We start from the raw sequence: 20991 nt of genomic DNA, 5'->3' as shown, positions 1-20991 counted from the left end.
TATATATTGAAATGATACAAAAAGTGATTTTATGGAAAAAGTGGTATAATATATTATCGAAATTAATTGGTTTTTCTACTGTTAGGGCATTCAAAAAGTCTTTGATAGATTAAAAAGTACTTGCTCCTTATAATTCTAGATCTAGTCAGAAATAACTAAATCATTGTGGTATCTGAGAATCTTTTAATTTACCCAGATAAATGAAAACACTGAAAAAAATTTCCCATCACAATGAATGTCTTTGAAAAAAGGAACTGTCCTAAATATATGACGCTGGGCGTTAACCGGTTAATGCGTGAGTCGCTTAGGGGAACAAAAAAATTTTCATTACGTAAAAGAACAAAAATTAAAAATAGATGTGGAGGATAACATGAGCAGTGATGGCTCAGGATTATGGAGCATTTTCCTTTTAATGAGGTGAATCAGATTTGAAACCCAGTGATGGCTGGTCGATACGAATTCCGCAACCGGCTCGCTGCGATCACAGTGCTGACGTAATATATCCTCAGTGATAGACGGATCATGGGTTAGATTCCCTTTGCCGTCAGTCTGACTGTGGGGGGTTTTCGTGGTTTTCCTGACCATGTAACGCATTTACGGATTAGTTTCATCAAAAATTCCTTCACCTATGCGAATTTCTCCCATTACTTGATCCAGTAGTTCCCTTGTCTTCTGCATTGGGTTCAAAATTACAAGGCTACGGAGTAGACCAACCCAGAAACCCGAAAACTGTGTCGGCTGTTCAATAACAGTTTTAAAAAAAACTTGTATGGAAATAATTAGTTAAAGCCCTTATTACGAACTTTTAAAAAGTGAAGAATAACATCGGGATCCGATTCCTTTTGCAGTCATGCAAGTACTTGATCTTACCTGATTCGGGTGAGGTAATTTCAAATCGGAGATGAATTTTGTTCGGAAAGTTCAAAATGGTATTTCTATTACATTTTATTTTATTTTGCTCAAAATGTATAAATTATAAAGAACGTATAGATTTGTATACATATACACTTGTATGGTACTTGGAAAACAACACTTAACTAGAAAAGAATAGAAACTTAACGCATCGTATCATAAACAAACGGTTTTGTCATCTTCCCCCTTGCACTCCCTAAGTAGCAGAGAAGTGGGGACGTTCTTAGTAGTAAATTTTAGAAAAAAGCCCTGGTGACATTAAGAATTACAGTTTGTTGAAAGAAATCATTCGCAGATTTTATATCAGTTGCACAAAAATGTCCAAGAACCGATCAAAAATCTCATGCAGCAAAAAAATAATTTAAAAAAAAAATTCTTATTCAATTTAGAGTAACGGTTCGTAATTTCTTTCGGGTATGCAACCCTAAATAATAAGGTTTGATAGAACCCCGATTTAAAAAAAAATTTCGATAACAACCGTGAATATAGTAACAATAAAATGGATCACTAATTACTTTGAAAATATTTCACGTGAAGAAGTAAATATTTTTATTGTACCATCAATAATAAACTTAAAATTAGTTAGGGCAGTTCCTTTTTTTAAAGACATTCATTGTGACTGGAAACTTTTTCAGTATTTTCATTTATCTGGGTAAATTAAAAGATTCTCAGATACCACAATGATTTAGTTATTTCTGACTAGATGCAGAATTAAAAGGAGCAAGTACTTTTTGATCTATCAAAGACTTTTTGAATGCCCTAACAGTAGAAAAACCAATTAATTTCGATAATATATTCATACCTGCCAACTTTTGCGCATTTGGCGTAAAATTTTATTTTTATATTTAAAGTGGTAGTAAATATATACTTTTTCTTCTTTTAAAAACTTAATTTTTTAATGATTTTGATCACCACTATACTTAAAACAATTTAGCAAATATATATTGATATGTGTTGCATACCCTCCAACTGCTACGGAATTTCCGTAGTTTCAGAAATCTTCTTTTCAAACGGTAGCAAAATTAATGTCTTAATATTTAAAAAAAATTACTTTTAGCGTAACTTGTTCACTATTACTTATAAAAGTGCAGGCCATATGGCTAGATTCTTAAGTTCTGATAAAAGTTTTATGAGAAATCCATTTGCTTTAAAAATTTCTACTTTGGTTCGCTACCACTAGAAAGAATTATTTTCAAAATCCTCATAAGTTGGAGGGTATGGTGTTGCTATCATGGTTATCAGCTTAAGCTTTTTCAAATACAACGTATTTTATGGCTTAAAAAGTAAATTTTAATTCCATTTTAATACCACTGGAAAATATCAGAATGGAAGGGATTAAAAGTTGGCAGGTATGTATGTTATACCACCTTTGCCATAAAACCACTTCTTGTATCATTTCAATATATAAAGTCGGGACAAAACGGGTTAAATATTTCTGAGTCGAATAAGATATGAATTGAATTAAATTCAAAGTGGTCTTAGTTAAAAATTAATGTTTGATTTTATTTATAATTTTATATTATTTATATATAGTGGTAGTCATAATTAATTCAATTCTAATTTATTAAGATATTTACATAAAATTTTTTACCTACACTATCGGAAAAAATATTTTATGGAACTACCCAAATTCTGTAGTACATATTGGTAATATTATTGTTTAATGTATTATCTTTTTTTATTCATTTACACTTAGTTTTTGCATCACTACACATAAATAATTTGAAAATTCAGATACAACGTCACTTTGTTCCAGATCGCTCGTGGTTTTGCTTTTAAAATGTAAAAAAAAAAAAAAATTCTGAGAGTTTTTGTTAAATGTCTATCACTCAATAAAATAATTTTCAAAAAACTTAGTAGTTGGAAAATATGTACATGCATAAGCTGAAAAGAATTAAAATAAGCTGCATTTTGATTTTTTAAAAAGATCTGCTACAAACGTCGAACATAATTATTCAGTGATGCGTCATTCTTTAGACATCTCTGTTGTGAAATTCTGAAGGAATTTTCTATAAATGCGTATCATTTTCATTATCAATTCAATATATTATTTTTAAAACATTCTTATTAAAAGACTTCATTTGACTTCTGTTTAGATTATTATGAGTAGCAAAAAAAAGAACGGAATATTTTTTCAACTTCCTTTTATTAAATAATGGTCATTAATTTATACCAATAGGAAAAGCACTTTTCTGTGTGAAGAGTTTTCCCCGAATTCTGAAGACTACTCCAAATTCCAAAAAGTAAGTTATTGTTACTTGCATAATTTATGAAGTGGCCCATGGTATTTGTGAAATTCTATATCGATTACCGATGATACATTAACACGTTGAGTGCCACGCTAGTTTTACATGGCTTGCCCGTCTGGCCAAACGGTAAATCACTACACACTAAATTTGCTTATATTAGATAGATTTTGCTAGTTTTGACATATTCGAAATGACATATTCGAAAACAGTGGTGAATTGTAAAACCCTACTAATTGTTTAGAAATAGTAAAGGCTAAAAATCTACTAAATTGAATTTATTAAACCAGGAATCATAATTAATAAACTACCACTCAAAAATATTTATTTCAGTGACCGGAGCAGGTTGGCATCTCTGTGTATATAAATAAAACTAGTTTTGTGTGTTCTATATTGCATTAGCATTACTTTCTTCAAATCATTTTAGTAACGATAAAAATATTTTTAAAAAAATTTACTCGAATTATGTGTTTCTAATAAATTCGATCTTGCCGGGAACCGGTGACCTTCATGGCTTTCAACGTGTTAAAGTCATATTGCTCTTTGTTGTTCATACAGGTCTGACAATTTCTACTCTTTTAGAAAGAAAATTCTTATAGTTGTAGCTTTGTTTTATTTAAGGCATGATTCCGCAAGTTTGATTTAACGCTATTTGCCGCACAATTACATGTGTATGATTCAAAAAGAGATATGGTTGTAGACAGCAGGAAAAAGATCACTTTTCTCCTGGAAAGGCTTTTAAGAAAATTACCCGAAATTATGAAAGCTTTATTTTTTATTTGTGCCCCACGAAGAAAGGACATCGAATTTGATTTGGCTTTCAACTTAATGTAAAACGAAGCGGAAAAAGAACGATCATCATTTCGTAAGCGCTGTGTTTCGATGAGTGCAATGCCTCAAAGAAGTCATTTAACCGAATAAGCAGCTTTGAGAGTTTTTGTTTGGTAAAGGGGGGCCAAACATAAGCCGAAGTCGCATAAGCTATTAAAATTTCACAAAGTGTGATTTTCAGAAACTAGCATCGTTTTTTGGAAAATGGAAATGCATACAGAAGATCAGAGCACGGTCGTAGACGTTCAACAACGCCCAATGAAGACCATTATGAAACGCTAACAGCTGGAAGATATCGAAATATGAATGCTAATCATCTTCAACAACACATTCGCTCTGCTATTGGCACCACAGTTTGGACACAAACTGTCCGAAACTAACACCACTCAGTTGGTCCGCATGATTGCCAAACAATGGTGTGTGTCACGTTAACAGCATGGCACCGGCACGTCCGCAGGGAGTGAAGCAGAGCATGTGAACTAGAGGAGAAATGAATGGCTCAATATTCTTTTTTCTGACGAGTACCGATTTTCTGTTCATCTTGTTAATAGGCGCGTCACACTAGAAGCAATCCGGCGTTCGAGCATGAGATTGTAAGATATGGTGGTATGGAAATGATAGTCTATGCTGGCATCTCCATTAATGGGCGAACCGATATCCATATCATTCGAAATGGAGCTCTGACCAGTCACCGAAATAGCGACGAAATCCTGAGACATATTGTAATCCCTTCCGCTGCAGCAATATGAACTGACCTCGTACTAATGGACGACAATTTCAGACAACATCGTTCTGACTTATTGAATAATTCCTTTCTGGAAGAAGGAATCACACGAGTTGATTGGCCAGCGTGCTCTCCGGACATGAAACCGATCGAGCATTTTTGGGACATTCTAGGCAGACTAATTACTGGACACCTTCCACCCCCACAAACTCTCCAAGTACTGGAACGAGCTCTTCTGCAGAAATCGGAGGAAATATCCCAGCCCCTCATTAATAACCTGATTGACTCGATGCCTCAAAAGTGTTCGACGTTGCTGGCCGTCCGGGGAAACCATACCCCCTACTAAAAGCGATTTTCTTTTAAGGAAACACATTTTTTATTTGTTTTTCTTACATGCACAAATTGTGTTTTATTTTTCCTTTTGTGCCCAAATGCTCAATAAAACTCATTTTTTTCTGAGATACAAATGTCATTAGCATCTCATATAGCCTGCTACGTCTGTCGATAATGCGCCAATCGTTCTTACTATTCTCCAGGTGCAAGATCAACCAACAACCTCAATATCCTTTAATTGTTTTGTGAAGTGTATTTTAAATGATTTAGGACTTACACTAGCTTAAACAGCATTCTAATGTGTCCAGAGTTCAAAAGGTTTTTAAATTTCCGAATAATAAGGCGGTCTGCACTCTGAGGAAGTGAGCGGATGAGGGACAATTCTTATACGTTTACAACCTATGTTTACATACCTCCCATATTAGCATGCGCACATCATTTCTGCACATTCTAATGAAAATGTGTGGGATATCGCCGCCTGCATGCTTCCTGCGCATTCCCTGAATTTTCGGTTTGATTAAGGTTTTCTATAGGAGTTTTGTCCCGCAGTGAACTGATCGTTAAGACACGGTTCCCAGCAGATCACCGAAGTCAATCATCACTGGCTTCGGTCAGTGTGCGGGTGGGTGATCACTTGGATCAGTCTGCGTAGGGACCGAGGGTGTGCGGTAGTGGTCCTCGTTAAACTGTGCTACCGTAAAGTGCTCGACTTCGCGCGCAGGTCGTCGGGCTACCGAAGCGGGGGTGCCATCCCCTCCGCAGAGGATAAAAATTGTGATGGTATGTCTTCGGATCATCCTCCGAGATGTTTCTCAGACCGTCGCCAATAGCCCATTGTGCAGCTATAGTGCGCCGTAAATTAACAACAACAACAACTATAAGAGTTTTACTCGTGATTTTAAGTTAATAGCCATATTTTTATTGATGGATATATATTAATAGTCGTTTTTTGTTGCTTTCAGTGATTCCAGCTCGTCTTGTATTGACGCTACTTGGTTTCTTTGGCTACATTAATATTTATGCCATGCGAGTTAATCTAAGTGTAGCTATGGTCGCCATGGTTAGAATACCTCGTTCAGACAATAGAACTAATGAAACAAAAATCACGTGCCCAGAGCTTATACTTAGTAGAAACACAACAACACAAGAAGATGAATTTTTAGTAAGTGCAAATCTAATATAATTTTGCAACAAGTAAGTAATTTAATGAATGTTGTAATAATTTATCCTACTATATTCAAATTATTTCTATCATTATGCTTTAAACAATGATAGAAATATGATTTTCAAATATAGATATCAAAGTATCGTATAAATATAATATTTTCGACTAATAAGTTAATATTAAATCAGATATAACAAATATTTCGGACATTCACCAAAGTGACAGTATAATGGTTGATATTTCGGTCGTTCACTGTAACATATACATATATATTTCTCAGCTCTTTTGAAAAAAAAAACACAAAACAAATACGACTTTAACCAATCGCATCATCATAAACAGAAATACAGAAATGTATAATCGCCTCCTTCCTATCTCTCTTATATAGCAGAGAATTAACCCGTTTTGTCCCGTATTTATATATTGAAATGTTACAAGAAGTGGTTTTATGGAAAAAGTGGTATAATATATTTTCGAAATTAATTGGTTTTTCTACTGTTAGGGCATTCAAAAAGTCTTTGATAGATCAAAAAGTACTTACCCATACTCATATGTGTTGGTTATCTTAGCATCAGCCCCGCTAGGGGCTCTAACTAATTCATCTGAGTGGAAATAAATAATAAATCGCCGAAGCGCAACTGAAAGGTGAAAGTTGGGGTTCAGTATCTTTTACTGAGAGAAAATTAAAATGAAGTAGTGAGATTGAACAAACAAGTTTGAGAGAGAGAAGAGGTTTTGTGGCAGACTGCCTCGCCTCCCTTCGAGGTATTACCCCCGAGCTTCTCAGGTGCACAGTAGCCACATAGCCTCAGAGAAAAGGAGAAATACATAATAAATGCGCAAAATTATTTACAAGTATTTACAGCTATTTACAAAATTTACGGGACAAAACTCCGTCGGATAGGAAAAAGGCGGTTGCCGGGCTATATTTTATGTTGTCTTTGATGAGCTCAAAATCAAAATTTTTAAAGTAATTGCACGTATGACAAGAGAGTGCATCTCTGAAGAAACTTGCACATAGTTCAGCTATGTGCTCATCTATTTTGTTGATTTTTAACTCTCGTCTTAGATCTTTCATTCTCATGGATCTGGGGGCTCCTGTGATATATCTGAGGAATTTATTTTGAGTAATCTCCAGTTTCTTTTTTTGACTAACAGTGGTTGTGCTCCATGCAGGGGCTGCGTAGCTGATGATCGGTCGAATACATTGGAGGTATAGGGTTCGTTTTGTTTTGAGTGATAGTTTTGAATTATAGTTTAATATTGGTTTCAGAGATCTATAGGCTCCTTGCGCTTTGCTAAGAATATTTTCAATATGGGTATTCCAGTTTAAAGAACTAGTAAGAGTGACGCCTAGGTAGGTGGCCTTTCGAACTAGTGGTATTGCATCATTGAAAAGAGTAATATTTGGATAAATGACTTTCTTTTTACTTGATTTCCTAATAATTAGTAGTGAAGATTTAGTGGTGTTGATAGCTACCTTCCATTTTGTGCACCAGTCTTCGATATGAGGTATGATCAAAAAGTACTTGCTGCTTATAATTCTAGATCTAGTCAGAAATAACTAAATCATTGTGGTATCTGAGAATCTTTTAATTCGCCCAGATAAATGAAAATGCAGAAAAAAAGTTTCCCACCACAATGAATGTTTTTGAAAAAAGGAAGTATCCTAAATATATGACGCTGGGCGTTAACCGGTTAAGAAGAAGGCTACAATACATCTCTGTTTCGGATGCGAATCGTTTAGGTCGTATTTGTTTTATTCACTTAGTTTTCATTCACTTAGTAGACCCTCGAGGAAATTTAAAAAAATCCTGGTTTGGACTATATTATTAAAATGCATTGAAACTGTAGCTTGTAGAGTGAAATCAATTGCAGATTTGAAATCAGCCATTCGAAAATATCTAAGAACAGTTCAAAATTCTCATGCAACAGAATATTGTACTAAGTACTCAAAGAATAAACGTAAAAATCGCATTATGTATTACTTTGCATCTGACAAACTTCTTTTCTTTTTAACTACATGTAGTTTGTTTAAATTTGACTCTAATAAAAATAAACAAGGCAATTGTTTCTCTGTTTCAGCCCGATGGTGAATTCGAATGGAACTCTAATATGCAAGGGCAAGTTGTTGGCGCCTATTTCTATGGATATCTTTTAAGCCAAATACCCGGAGGAATGATAGCTGAAAAATACGGTGCCAAATGGGTCTATGGATTAGGAGTCCTATTTTGTGCCATTGCCACTCTACTCACACCCACAGCTGCAAGGCTGGATGTGTGGGCTTTGATATTTGCGCGTGCCGTTGTTGGATTTTCCGGGGTGAGTATAATTTGTTTGTATTGAAAAACAATGCAGTTTATAATTAAAAGAAGATAATGCACTATTCTCAACTTTCAAAATTCATCTTCAAAATTAAAATTTAATAAAAAAATATGCGAGATAGGCTGAAGAATTTGGGCAGTTCTTGATATAATTGGATGTGTGAAGCAATTATTTTCTGCACTTAACATGAAATTGTTACTAGGACAGGCATTGCTGCTAAAGCACAAATACGCTAATATGAACATTGCCTGGATACTCTGCAGATCAACTAGGATAATCTGTTGAAGTGCGTTGTTTAGTTTACCTAGTTATAGCCCAAATTAACGGCTTTCATGTCGTTAAAGTTCAAAATCTTGTTTCTCTCATTTCAACGCACAATTCGTTACTGCTTTGTCTCCACATTTTATTTACTTTTTTCTTCCTTTCTAACTATCATACTCATGTTAAAAAAGAAGAAAAGAAAGAAACAAAATATATAGTTCCGCCCACCACCTGCAAGCACCATCCATCCACCTGTTGTTAACTAAAAAAGTGCTTATTATTATTTATTTATTTCATTATTTCTTTTCCCTAAAAGGAAAGGGCATGACTTGAAAAATTTACTTTGGAATGAAACTTAATAATAAAACACAATAGTCAGGTAATTAAAAAAAAACGGGTTCGATAATTTAAGCATATTTTACAGATAAGTTAAATCTCGAAATTATTAACGATAAAAAGAACTGGTGGTTGGAAACCTGTGCAGCAACGATGCTCTTGGAGTTCTAAGCAGGCTAAAGAGACTTTTCATTACTTTTTTTTTTTAAATTAGAAATGGAGTATAAATTAAAATAATTTTACTTATTTTATTGCATTTTTTAAAATATTTGATAATTTTTCGTTATTGAAATTGCATAATGAAATAAATAATTCAATCTTCAATAAGTTAATAATTGTTAAAATAATATATTTAACCAGAGCTTTAAATAGTAACAAAAAGAAAAGGATTTATTTTATTAATTTAATAGAAATAATAAGTATAATGTATAATTGGGAAACAAAAAATTAGTAATTACCTTTCAAAATTAACACCACATAAATATTAACAACAACAGCCTTTTTTGAAGTTGGTTTGCTGAAAAACTTATTTCATAAACATTCAAAATGATTTTTTCATCTTTTGAAAATTTAGATGCGATCAAATATAAATCGCATCTTATTCAAATTTTCGATGAACTGTAGATTTTATGTTTAATTAAATCTTCACCAAAATTTATTTCTTGATTTTGTTCTATTAGAGATATTTTGTCCTATTAACTGTAAACGCTTTATTAGATTTTTTTCCGACTATTTATAAAAATAGAATTCACAAGCTTGTTCGAAACCAATGCATTTTAAGGAAATCACTTGAAAATCTAAATTTTAAATTTTTATAACCACTGTTTATAAAAATTGAAAATTAAACTAATGCCATTTTAGTGAAAGATTAAATTATTACTGCAATTTAAATATCAGGTAGTATGTAATAACTGAAAAAAATATAATAAATAAAATGAATTAATTTATTTTTAAATTAGCAGTTTTTTAAAGCAGAATCTTAATTAAAAAGAGTTAAGAAAATTGCTCTAAATTATTGACAACTATTATTTTTCATTTAAATAATGTTAATAAATTAGAATTAAACGTAAAATAATACTGTTTATGAATAAAATAATTAATAATTCGAAAATATCTAGAATACCTAACAATTAGCTGCTCGATTCGAACCCAGGACGACTTGTCGTTATTCAGGTTCTTTACCACTGAGCCACGGTACGACAAGTACGCTGAAATTTAACACCAGTATAAAGCGCTCTTGAATTTTCAAGCATATTGTTTTCTTAACTTGTCCGACTTGCATAGGTAATTAATTTTAATGGTTAATATTCTTAAAATTTTTCTACTATTACTCGTATATAAAGCTTCATCCCAAAGTAAAATTTAAACCGCCATGCTTTCCTTTTGTTATTAATAATTGAAAATTCGATACGGATAAATACCCAGGATTTTCTATAATTAAATTCGTTATTTTTTGTTTATGAGAAAGAAAAACTCACAGAACCTTTTTGGGCACAATTGAAGATTATAAACTTGTTCTGTAGTAATAACTGGCAGCTTTAATTTAATTTTTTTACTAAATTAAACTAATTTTTCTACTAAATTTCTACTAAATTCAATGAAATAAACTAACCATCTCATAAAAACAATCTGCGATGAAAATACATAAAATAATAAATTATTAGGCATAAAAATAGTTAACTTTTGTGCTAGAAAATTAGCTTAATTTGCCTGAGTTTTAAGGAAAAACTTTGTTTTATAAAAAAAAAAAAAAATTATGAGCCAATTTAGCATAAATATAATTTAATTTAATAATATTTATTTTTAATACTAAAATTTTTTAAATTTTTGCTTTGATTTCATGTATTCCATCATATATCCAGTTTTTAAATATCGGTCAACAGTAAAATCACAGATTCCGTTAGCATGTATGCAAATAAGATATCGTTATTTGATATCGGCCCAATTTTATTAATTCCGTTGAAATATTGTTATCGGAAATATGTTATCGGCACTTTACAAGAAGTCTTTCATTGAACCGAATCTGATACAACCAATAACATGCCAATAAAATGCCGATATAAGACGGTCCGATGACCGACAGTTGCCAATATCACCGACAACGGGCCGCAAAGTTACCGACCTAATGTGTTTGCTGGGAAGAACGCCCTCATCCGTGCACTGACAGAGGAATGGGATAAATTTACTCAACAGCTGCTGGATAATGTTGTGCAAAACATGATACGACGTGTAGAATGTTGCATCACACTCCACGGTGGGCACATCCCGTACTGACACCTTTCTTCAAGTTGCCTGTTGACATTTAGATGCATTGTTCCATTTTTCCGAACGCAGCATCAAATTTCCGTACGCAGCATCAAATTCCACATTTTTTTCTTTCAGATGTTTCATAGCTTTTGTACTTTCCAGAACAATGAATATTCTTTATTCTAATGTCTGTACAGTGTGGCAACTATATTTTATCCTACTAGGCCTCATGTCTCGCTTAATGTTATGCTACATTGCAATTTGTGATCCGTCCTTAGCAATTGTCCAGCAGTGTAGTTTGNGTTCAACTGTTATATCCTTTTGAAATTTTAAATAATGCTTAAAAATTTGATTCATGTTGAACTTTAATGTTTTTTTTTCTATTTGTCATTTTTCCTTTAATCTTACTAGATATTATGGACGTCCCCGTCCATGATGGGGAGTTTGTAGAAATACATGTTATTGAACCACCGATAGATGGCGGAGTTTATCATTAGATTGTAACCGTAACTGCAAACTAAGATTTTGTAAAAAGCAAGAACCGCCACATTGTAATGTAGTAGTAGTCACGTCTACACCATTGTACCGTATTCATCATGTTAAAGATTTAAATATATTTTTGTTACTTACCCCTTGGTAATTATTGAGTAGTTTTCCTGTGTCATCAAGAAAACGAGAAAAAGGATAGATTCACTAATAATAGCAATAAATCTTCGGTGTATTTACCCTATTAGAATTGCTTTAAGTTGAAAAGCGAAAACTGCATCTACAGTATGTTACTCCTTCTGCAACACTTTCTACAGTGTTCGGCATCGGCATATAGCCAACCACAGCTATTTAATTTCTATTACTGCTGTTAGTCGAAGTTATGAGTGTTGTGTTTAGTGTAAACATAATCAAATATAAACACTCAGTGTTGATGATGCAAATAAGTTACATTTTCTTTTCTTGTTTGAACTTTATTAAAAAAAACTTGTTACATCTTACTTAAAGCAATTTCTATGAAGAAATACATTTCTGTACCAATAGGTTTCATAAATTTTTTTTGAAGAGTGTTAAACTGTACTCTCTCCCTTTAACATTGCTTCTTGCCCGTAAATATCTATTTTATTGTGATGGTCTTATTTAATTAATATTTATAGCAATATAATATCTTTTAATTAATTTCAGGGGATAGCTTATCCTTCAATGAATGTTTTGGTGAGTCGATGGGCACCAAAAATGGAAAGAAGTCGTATCTCAACTGCGATGTATACAGGTGGACTGATAGGAACACTCATCACAAATGTGTTTACTGGTATTCTGAGTGAAAGCTCATTTCTCGGTGGATGGCCGTCTATATTCTACATATGTGGTAAAATAGTTTTTTTTAAAAATGTCTAAAAATTTGAAAAGAGCAAAGTCCTCTGTTTAGTTTTAGTACATTTACGTCGCCAATGGTCTACTGTCTGGGAAACGTACCTGAGGATGATCCGAAGACCCGTTATCATAATTTTGATTCTCTGCAGAAGGTGTGGCCATCACCTCCCGCAGCGTAAAGTCTCCACACGGTCTCTTATAAGAAGTCTGCGCAGATTATTTAAAATTTGAACCAGTTGTGCGCATTAACCAAAATTCCTTTTTTAAAAGTAATTAGGAGAAATTTATCATATATATATTCGAGAATTGAATTTGGGGGTTTGACAGGTGAATAAGACAAACCAATCATATTCATAAATTAAACACATTTTTATAGATATATTTACTACCACTTTTTTAATTTTATTAAATTTTGTAATGCATATCTCTTTTGAGAATCTGACTTACATTCATAGTGCTTTAATCGGACTACCTACAGAAAACAGTGGAGGCTTCCAGTTTTAGGAGGCGTTGGTACTGCACCACCGCTTCGGTAAACAGACGACCCCATTTTTATATTTCAAAATTCGCGTGATACTCCGCACTGGAGAACATCACATTCATCTATGCACAAGAGTTTTATTAGATAAATAATTGCTTTTATTACTTATATTTTATTATATAAGTAACTACTTTTATCACTTATTTTTTAGAATGTGAGTAATTACTTTTTCCGCATGCTTTATCATAGAACTAATGTAGTTATTCTATAAGTAATTACTATAAAAGTACTTCTTACATCATGTAAAAATGTTGCAAAAATGCAATAGTAATCCAAAATGGATAAACACTAGTGGTTAACTCTTTCCGGTAAAACAACATTCTATTTAAAATTTAAAGCAAGCAATGCATCGGCAAATGCGACTTTCAGGTTTTCCAAGAGTGTCTAAAAATACCAATTTGCTGACAAAATTCAACATTTCATTAAAAGTATTTAAAATTAGCTGCTTTTTCTAGCGTATTTTTTTCAGTTTACTATGGAAAATGGCATCTTAAACTGCGGAAACTAAGAATTAATGCATACGAGTACCCAGCCAAAGGGGCCACTCTAGCAATTCTGTAACAGTTGCTGACTCAGGTATAGGTTTAATTAAACAGAAGTAGTTAATCGTTAATAAGAAATAAGGGAAGTAAAGGAAGAGAAAGACAGGACAATTACGATTTAATAATAATAGAATTAATAAATTTGCAGAGCTGAATTTAGTGTTTACCACTATTTACATTTTTAGTTGCATGTGGCATCCCTGGACATAAGACAGTACATTTAAAGTGAAACGACGTGCTTAATCATCAATTCCTACAGCAGAAAGCCTCCACACGGTCACTTATAAATAGTCCGCGCAGACTATTTAAAAAGTGAACCAGTTGTGCGCATGAATCCAAAACCTTCTTTAAAAGTAATTGAGAGAAATTCTTCATATATATTTGAGAATTGAATCTCTAGTGGTTGACAGGTGAATAAGGCAAACCAAATATTCATAAATAAAGCAAATTTTAAGTCATGTATTTGCTACCACTTTTTTTTTATTTTAGCTAGATTTTGTATTAAGTGACTCGTTCAGAAACTGGAAATCTTTCAAAATGGTTTGATCGGACGACCTATAAAAACCGTGTGGAGGTTTAATCCTTTTAACCTCTTCGAGACGGGTTAATCATATATGTATTCTCAGGGTGATGATATAGTCACGGTAAAAAAGATAAAATTGGTAGAAAAAATCGTTTTTTGTCAGCAGTTTATTTGTGGTCGGGGCAATAATAGTTCTCTTTATTTAATTTACCTAGACTTAGTTCAAATCAAAAATTATACAGCTACACTTTTAACAAACATATAGATTGGATGTATTAGATTTAAAGTGAAAGCAAAAATAAGGTTGTCAAATTAGCCATGTACAAATTTTAAGTTATAGCTTTTTTTTTCATCATGTTTCTGATTCCATACGAATATAATTATGACTCGGGCATCCCGGTAAAGTTGAGAATAATTTTTGAATCTAAAACTTTTCAGGCATTAGCCAAATTAAAATTTAGATACTTAACACTTTGAAATTACCTTTCACATACCTGCCAACTCTTCCGGATTTTCCGGAAGATTTCATTTTCATATTTAAAGTGGTAGTAAATATATACTGTTTTTTTTTATAAACTTAATTTCTAAATGATTTTGATCACCACTATTCTTAAAAAAATGAAGCACATATATTAATATGTGTTACTACCATGGTTGTCAACATAAGATTTTTTTCAAATGCAACGTATTTGTTTGCTAAAAATTGAAGTTTTAATTCCATTTTAATACCACTGGGAAAAATGATAATGGAAGAGATTAAAAGTTGGCAGGTATGGTTTCATATTTAGGTGTAGCCTACTATTTAGCAAGCTTCTTTGAAATATGAACATCGTCACGCAGAGCAATGCTTTAAGGAAAATTACTTATATTTTAAATTTAATTTTAAACTAAAAATGTGGTATCATAATTTTTTTAAGTGCATACATTTTTAATATTGAAATTTTTTTGCAAAAATATTTAATTAAAATCTACGGAAGAAGAAAAAGAACTTTCCAATTCAAGGTGATTCTTCTCATGAACTTGTTTCTTAAAAAAATATAGTAGTAATGTATTTATTTATTAAACTACCGCTTTTTAATTTTTTCCGCGTTTCGGATTCCATACGAACATATTAATGACTCGCCGGTCCAGAAAAGGCTAATGTTTAAGACTTGACTTGATAGGTGTTGTTGTAGAGTATTAATGACTCGCCGGTCCAGAAAAGTCTATTGTTTAGACTTGACTTGACTTGATAGGTGTTGTAGAGTACCAGCCCGCGAAGTAGAGTATTTCACTCCTTCATCTGTTCATATGTATAATGGTTGAGACTTAATGGCTTTTGGTTTGGCAAAGAAAAAAAAATTAGAAGCCTCTGTAGTATTACAGTCATATCTGAGTTAAAAGTTAGATTAAAGAGCTGAAGGTAATTTCATAGTCTGATAAATGGGGGTAAAATACAGTGGTAATATCTTGAGTTAATGTTAATGTTTAGAGTAGTTGCCGAACGTTTAAAAGCAAATAATTTAAATTTCTAGTGGATGTTTTTTCTTAACATTCGTTGAAATAGTGCTGCCTGGACCAGGGGTGAAAGCCTATATATATCAAGACGGAAGGAAGCAAAAACTGGTAACAAATAAATTTCATTTTTTAGCTTTTTTTCGGGAATAATAAAAATCTATAACTACCAATTGTTATTAACGGATAAAATGCTTATATTGAATTTCTTCTTCGCTGAGAAAAATTAATTACAGTAAATTGTTTATCGTTCAGAATAGATTAACTCTTCCCAAATGTTGTCTAGTATTGAAATAGTTCTCCTACAATCCTGAAATTTTCTCTTTTCCGTCTCGCTTTCAGGCCCGGCCTGGACTGGTTATACTGTACTGGAAATACCAAAAATATTGCAATGACCTCCAAAAAGATTTCCTCACTACAAATTCCTTTTGAAATATTTATATTTAACAACATTCCGTGTTATATGTCTATTTTCTACCTATGTGATAAAGCAGTTAAAAATAATGTATAGAATTCAAAAGGAATGAAATCCTCAATATATATTTCTACCGAAAAGAAATAAATAATTTTAGAACTAAAATTATTCTAGATAGAGAGAGGGCTTTATTTTATTATCTAGATCAGCGGTTTCTTATTTTTATCGACTCTGGAACTGTAAATGGTCGAACTTCTTTTAGTGGAACCTTGAGATTCACTGAATAAATTTCATTAGCAATAGTGAACGTATTAATTAAAGAAGGGCTATTTATTATTTTAGAAATATGTAATTATCTAAATTTTTTAATAATTTTAGAAATATTTAGTGAATGAATGAAGAATGAAATTTTTTCATCCTAAAGTTTTTTCAACTTTCTACAAATCTGAATTATAAATCTGAAAAGTGAGCTAGTCTCATTCATAATTTAATCTCAGTTCATACTAAATCTTATACTAGTTCATACTAAAATGCTAGTTCATATTAACTGCTAAATTATACTTAAAATGAATGATAGGAAATAGGGTTTCCATTAAAATAATGACAAGAAAGAAAGAGAAACGTTGATATTATGAGAGAAACATTCTCCTTCGTTGGTGATTTGAGTTATTTTCACTCGATGCAATCTCTTTCTTCAAATATTTCAATTAAGTAATTTTACTAAAATAACGGAAATATGAAATAAAATTAATTGCAGATTTCGAAAATCATAAATTATTAAAAAGTTTCCTAACTGTTGGAACCTCCGTCACTCTTTTACGGAGCTCTAGGGTTCCGCTGTACGCCATTTGGAACCCGTTGATATAGATAGAGAAGGATTTATATTATTTACAAATACAAACTTGATATTTACTTTACTCTGTTGCAAGTTAATAAAAAACATTAACCTTACGGAGAGTGTCTGTTTGTATCTCAGTACACGCCAAATGGATGACAAGCTCCCACCGCCAACTCTTGAAACGACGTCGAACATTCTCATTTTTGCTTTCTTATTAACAACAATAATCAATTAACAATTAATAAGAATTAATAAAAATGTCATCTAAAAACCGTAATAAACCAAAGTCCTTCTGTTTGTATTTAAAGAAATTGAAGAAAGAATAATAAATATTGTTTCTAACAAACGAATTTCTTCTCCAGCCAAACAGAAGTAAAAATTCTTTGTCTCGCATTTGATTTGTTAAGAGGTCAGAGTAGGACGAGTCATTTTTAACGGTCTAATCAAATCCAATGCTTCTACAACGTCATATAGTTGTTTCTTTTTTTCAAGCATGAGCGTTCTCTTTCTTTACCGAATTATATCTACAAATCTAGGATTCCAGCAGTACGACTTATAACCTTTTTTTTTAAATAATTTTGTGATATATCGTAAAAAAAAGCACGAATTAAGTATCTGATGTGTTAAACTATTAAAAGCCCATTTGTGTAATTTGATAACGAAATAAAATGAAACTGTATGCAGTCGGAGTATAGTATTAGATACCATTAGAGTTATAGAATATCTCCGAAATGTTGGATCTTAGTATAACTATTTATACTAACGAGACCAAAATCTAATTCCCCCCCCCCTAGATACATTTCGAGTATGAAATAAATTAATTACCGACTGTAAAAGAGGGATACTCGATTATCACGAAGCTTTCTTCATTTTTGACGAAGCAGTTTCCTGGTATATGCTGCGAGCAAAAATTTCGCCAGAAGAAACTTATTAACTATTGTGAGTTCTTCGAGGAAACGAATTAAACAAAGAAATATTTCATCATACCATTTTTATCCAAAAAAAACTTTTAGTGCTTAATGTATCTAACTTTTATAATAATCACTACAACGTGGTCACCATATAGGCGGCGCGTGGGCACCATATAGGGCAGATAGATAAATAACACCCATGTCCGAAGAGGGATTCGAACTCCGGTACAAGGCTGATTTCTTGACCACCATACAAACCGGTCAGTATAGTGTCTCAATTTATTTTCGATTCATAGTTTTCAGTCTTTACTCATTGTCAATCTCCAACAATGCGCCGCAAAAGGTTTCTGAATGAGGAAATATTTGAGATTTCGCGTTTCGTAACAAATCACGTGATTTCGTGACGAAATGATTCTCAAAATTAACGAAGTGCTGCTCACGGATTGCTAAAACGTCAAAAGTGAGAGTTTTATTCCTGAGAGACTGAGAATGTTCACCTTGAGTTGGTTAAATTAAATAATTTTTCAGCGGCCATCCTTAATTTTAAATATTTTGGGAGAAAAATATTTAAAATAAGAGAATGATAATTTTTTATAAAAACTTAACTAGCATTTTTTAATATTAAATGAATTAAATTAGAATTATATGAATATGAAATAATTTCTGAAATCGAATAGTAGAGTATTTCAATTTTAACTCTTTAAACGTTACTGATTTGGAGAGCTGAACAAAAAGAACTCTTAACTACATCATTCTCAATTATGTACGATGTTTGGAATATTCATTGAAAAGTGCATTTGCCAGGATTGCTGCAGTCAAGAATTAAAAAATTGTGGCTAAGGTTACATGTGGTAAATCAAATATTCATATTTTAAATTTATGAATTTGGCTCTTTCAGTTAAATGAGTATCTTCATTGATCTTTTAAATTTTCGTTTCTCTGAATTCAGATCGGAAAGCGTTTTCTTTATACAAGCTGCAGTTTTCAAGCAGTTAATTAATATATTCCTAATGAGCAGTTTTTAAAATCCACTCGAGTACATGCTGAGTGTTCTCACTTCTCTCTTACGTAAGGCGTGGTAGGAAGAAGGCGATAATAACATTTAAGTTTTCAATGCTATATGCTAATATCTCATTCTGTTTTTGCTCAAGCGTTATTTTTAAGGGAACATACAAGCGTATATGTATGTATATTAATCTATACGTTCTTTGTAAACTTGTACATTCAGTCGAAAACTAAACTAAACTAAAAAGTGCCAGTTAAAATAAATCTGTAGCTTTCTGTAGAAAAGGTTTTTATGATTTGAAGTCTCCACACCCAAATAAGGTAAGATAAAGTAAATGCATACATGCAACGAAAAATGTGTTATTCAGTGTAATCTGTGCTGGGTTCGTGGACAAAATTTCATGTAAATAAATTAAAAAGATTTATAAAAGGTCAAGCTGAAAATCTTCTTGCTCTGGTAAAAGTTTCATTAAAATTCCGTCAGTTTAATAAATTTATGCTTCAGTTCACTATTGTTGAAAATAACATTTCGCAGGTACCTAAAATGATATGGTGAACCTCAAATGCTGAAGGATGCCCTACCACTTTTTAATATGAGTGCTTCTAATACCAATTCAAAAAGTTGCAATTATTGTTCAGAATGAGTTAACAAATGTTTAAAACATTTAATATTTCGTAACCGTCGTTGAACAGTCAACCCAATTTTGAGTTAGCGACTACTTATACAAGTTTTATAACGCTTTTGCGAATTTTATATGCTATTTTTTAGGCATGTAATTTACTTACACCTTTTTATAAGCAGCCACCTTTTAAAATTTTAGCCGCCAATGGCAAGCCTAAGTAATAAAACATGTGTGCAACAACTTTTTGTTTCAATTTTAGAAAAAGAAACCGCCATCTTAAAAGGACGCTAGGCTCAAATGGGTTAAGTAAATCAAATCTAAATATAACCTTAATGCAGTGATTCTCAACCTTTTTTGGGGGGCGGCACACTTTTAACGATTTTGAAATTTGACGGCACACAATGAAAAAAATTAGTTTAAAAGTTGTTTACATACCTATAATAATACACTGTGTTAAATAGTTTGTGATAATAATTTTGAATGTGAAATAAAATATGTACTACAAAAGCACGTTTATTAAGGGATTAATTATTTCTTTCGACTAATTTTTTATTAGTTAGTAACAGTTATTATTTTTTTTGCTAGTTATTAATTGTTAGCTTGTTTTCTATAGCTATTAACTGTTATTTTTTGTGATGTCTTGTTAACTGGTTTTTTTGCTGATTATTAATAGTTAGCTTATTTTTTTGTTAGTTATCCTTTGTTAATTTGTATTGCATAGCTTACTTTAACGATTAGCTTTTATTTCAGTTTGAAAGTTAATATTCAGCTTGCTTTCCTTTGTTAATTAATAATTTTAATAATCATTAAATTTCCTACTTATTTCAACATTTCTTAAAATTGTCAATCACAATTTAAGCACTTCCTTCTTATTTTAAGATTGTCAGAGACAAGACAATGGCCGACAAAGANACAAAGATGTTCATGCGGTTAAAGCGTGGAAAAATTATAAAAAGTATATGTATGTAATAATATATATATGTACACTTTTCTTTAATTTAAACTTTACTCGTAATAAAAAAAGCATTATAATTTTTATTGTATCATTTCTAATATTTGACGGCACACTCTTAGAATTTGGTGGCACACAAAAGTGCCGCGGCACAGTGGTTGAGAATCACTGCCTTAATGTATAAAAAGAGAATATTAATATTTGATTAGCCTCTTATGACTCCGGTCATTACTTTAAAATTTTTCTCAGGCCTTGATAACGCTGTGTGTTCTTTAAAAATTGCAAATTTCCTGCATAAGTCAGATTGATGTAATTAACTTCATCGTGACGTGCGAGTCATATATGCATTCTCAGGGTGGCGCCAATCACGGTACAAAAGATAAACTGGTAGTTAAACTATTTTGATAG

General features: G+C 32.0%; 1 protein-coding gene across 3 annotated transcripts in view; it reads left to right on the top strand.

Moving 5' to 3' along the window:
- LOC107455754 (putative inorganic phosphate cotransporter) overlaps nucleotides 1-20991 on the top strand; it is a 66384-nt gene that overhangs the window by 18489 nt on the left and 26904 nt on the right. For 2 of the 3 annotated variants that reach the window (XM_071181986.1, XM_071181987.1), the window contains exons 3-6: nucleotides 3092-3155; nucleotides 6009-6208; nucleotides 8297-8533; nucleotides 12551-12734. In XM_071181986.1, coding sequence (XP_071038087.1) covers nucleotide 3155; nucleotides 6009-6208; nucleotides 8297-8533; nucleotides 12551-12734 — 622 coding nt within the window. In that variant the 5' untranslated portion in view covers nucleotides 3092-3154. The remainder of the gene's footprint in view (nucleotides 1-3091; nucleotides 3156-6008; nucleotides 6209-8296; nucleotides 8534-12550; nucleotides 12735-20991) is intronic. The other variant, XM_071181988.1, reaches the window with a different exon arrangement.

This window comes from Parasteatoda tepidariorum, chromosome 6, assembly GCF_043381705.1.
Source record: "Parasteatoda tepidariorum isolate YZ-2023 chromosome 6, CAS_Ptep_4.0, whole genome shotgun sequence".
Taxonomy (NCBI): Eukaryota; Metazoa; Arthropoda; class Arachnida; order Araneae; family Theridiidae; genus Parasteatoda; species Parasteatoda tepidariorum.
Note: the sequence above shows the minus strand (reverse complement) of the source record. Positions and strands in the feature narration are given on the sequence as shown.